Source organism: Lathyrus oleraceus, chromosome 4 (assembly GCF_024323335.1).
Source record: "Lathyrus oleraceus cultivar Zhongwan6 chromosome 4, CAAS_Psat_ZW6_1.0, whole genome shotgun sequence".
Lineage (NCBI taxonomy): Eukaryota > Viridiplantae > Streptophyta > Magnoliopsida > Fabales > Fabaceae > Lathyrus > Lathyrus oleraceus.
The window spans coordinates 499,070,394-499,073,293 of NC_066582.1; the positions used below are offsets into that span (position 1 = coordinate 499,070,394).

The 2,900-nt window shown below is 38.9% G+C and overlaps 1 protein-coding gene across 1 annotated transcript; it reads left to right on the plus strand.

Annotated features, from left to right (window-relative positions):
- Positions 1-675: 675 nt before the first annotated feature.
- LOC127138214 (uncharacterized) lies at positions 676-2,562 on the plus strand. The gene is made up of 2 exons (XM_051064605.1): positions 676-1,586; positions 1,695-2,562. Exons 1-2 carry the CDS (start codon positions 676-678, stop codon positions 2,560-2,562), a joined length of 1,779 nt encoding a protein of 592 aa, XP_050920562.1.
- The last annotated feature ends 338 nt before the right edge of the window (positions 2,563-2,900 follow it).

Here is a 2,900-nt window from a genome sequence, read left to right on the forward strand (position 1 = left end):
AAACAAATTGGCACGCCCAGTGGGACGGTGTCAAAAAAACTGTTAATTATAATAGTTTGCTTTACTTTTACAATACAAAATTGTTGTTATTCTTTTGAGTTAAAAAATCATAGTGTTCCATGAACCTTGGAAGTGGTAAGATTGCCAACAATTTGCAACCTATAACCAAAATAAAATACACAAATAAGATGGTTAATACAACCAGTCAAGGGGAACAATTTCCTCCCCAGGGAACAAGCACAATCGGAATAAGTTTGATTGATGCATCCACGGAGATCCCTAGTACACATGTCATACCAACATCTGGGTCCATGGCCTTAAATAATTCGACAATAATGCCTATTATGTCAAGCGTAGCAGACGTTTCTACAAGTTCAATCCCTGGCCCATTTTCGATAATTGTCGGAACCCAACCAACACCTACTACCCCTAGGCCACCGGGATTTGAGAATTTTAGGCCTTGGAGAGAAATACCCATATGGAATTCCATCTACTTCCATGGAAGGACTTCAAAATAATACTTCCATATATACTCAACCCCATAATATGGTTGTTTCTCCAATTCAAAATTCTGGTTCTAGCATGAACTATGTAGGTCAAAATACCCAATCACAAGGATTATCCACCCTATTACCTACCCTTACAACGAATAACCAGGCAACCTTTAGACAACAAATGGATGCTAGTAACCATGATATGGTAGGAGTTCTTGCCAGAGAAATGATTACCATTTTTTCTCCCCTAATACAGAATGTAAATAGGACTAACAATGATAATGCCCAAACATACCAACAACTGCCAGCGCAGATGGGAAACATAGCAGATTTCCTAGGCGCCCCTCAGTCTTCTGTTCGATGCAGACCAAACCAAGTTATAATCCAGGAAGAAGAACCAACTATAAATCAGGTTCGACCACCTAGACAAGCGCCTGACGAAAGGGTCATGGGGGCAAGATTAGAACAACAGCCAATTCGACAGGAAGTCCCTGAAGAACAACCTAGGAGAGTAATTATGGTTAATAGAGACCAGGACGCAGACGAAGTAATTCATAGGGTTAGGCAAGAAAACATGATGGAAAATAACTTAACTACTATGATAGAGAGAATCATGGCCCAGAATGGTCTGAATACAGGACTTCGACGGCCAAATTATACCTCTCCTTTATCAGAATACGTCCTACAAAATGAATTACCAAGGGGTTGTAAAATCCCTAAGTTCACCAAATTTTCAGGGGACACTAGTGAATCCCTTATAGAACACGTAGCCAGATACATGACTGAGGCAGGGGATTTGGCAAACAGTGAGAACCTAAGAATGAAATATTTCCCTAGTTCTTTAACGAAGAATGCCTTCACGTGGTTTACAACTTTGCCACCAAATTCCATAGATACTTGGCCTCATTTGGAGAGATTATTTCATGAACAATTCTACATGGGTCAAACTAAGATAAGTCTTAAGGAATTAGTCAATATTAAAAGAAAATTCACTAAACCTATAGATAATTATCTGAATAGGTTCCATTTGTTGAAATCTAGATGCTTTACAGTAGTGCTTGAACATGAATTGGTCGAAATGGCCGTTGGAGGGTTAGACTATTCCATTAGGAAAAAGTTAGATACCCAGTATCTAAGAGATATGGCCCAATTAGCAGACAGGGTTCGATAAATCGAACGTTTAAAAGCTGAAAAGGCCAGAGCGAATAAGAATTACAAGAAAGAAAGGGTTGCTTATGTCGAAGTCGAAGATGAGGAGTCTGAAATCTCTAATGACCCTTATGGTCTCGAGGAATTCGAAGTAGATTTGGCTGAATTCAAAGAAGCACCACCTTATGCTTGTAAACTACTTACACCTTCGAATGGCAGGAACCCTGTCGAAACTGAAAAGAATGATAGATTTCCTAAAAAGACTTACACATTTGATATTACCAAATGTGATGAAATCTTCGATTTATTAGTAAAAGATGGCCAAATGATAGTGCGTCCTAATACCAAAATTCCTCCGTTAGAACAACGGAAGAAAAGAGGCTTCTGTAAATATCACAATATTTTAGGCCATAAAACCTCACAATGCTTTCTTTTCAGGGATCTTATTCAGAATGCAATTAAGGATGGTCGCTTCAAGTTCGCTGACAGGGGGAGAAACCAGATGAAGGTTGACGATGACCCCCTCAACATTGTTGACACAAATTATGCTGAACCTGTCGAAATCAACATGAGTGACATGGTGGAAGTGGAGGCTGTGAAGGAAATAGGAACTGAAGGCTATGTGCTAGTTGGAAAGCAGGCTACTAATGGCCTAACTAATGATGTTCCCTTTGGAATTTCTGTCGAAGGTGAACAGGTTGCTGATGTCGAACCAAAGGCCATTGAAGGTCTTAATGGGAAGGCAACTGAGGGCCTAAGGAAGAAATTTGAGGAAATTTCAATCACTGATGGTGCCAATCTAGGTGTCAACATGGTGGATCTGAACCAACCCCCCCCCCCCCCAAGAGATGGAGGAAGTGGAGAGGTGTCTGAAGATAAAGCAAGAGGGAATGCAGTTTGGCTATCTGTTCGCTGTTGATTTTGGCGAACAACCTCTGGGTTTTCAAAACTTATTGAATTGGGTTACTTGCAGGATCAACCATACAAATCCTAGGACATGTGCAAATTTAAATAACTTTGTAACTCTTTAGAACAACCTTTGTATCCTTTATTTGGTTTACTAAGTCTTTCATGTACGAAAGATATTGACTAAAAGTGCTTAAGTAAAAGTAAACTTAACAAGACTAAGATAGATGGCGAAAAATAAATGGCGAAGAATAAATTGCATAAAGTAAATGCAAAGGATAAATGACTGGTAAATGTAAAGGAAAATTGGTAAAGAACTTTGAAATTTATAAGATAAAACTTTAAAAAAAT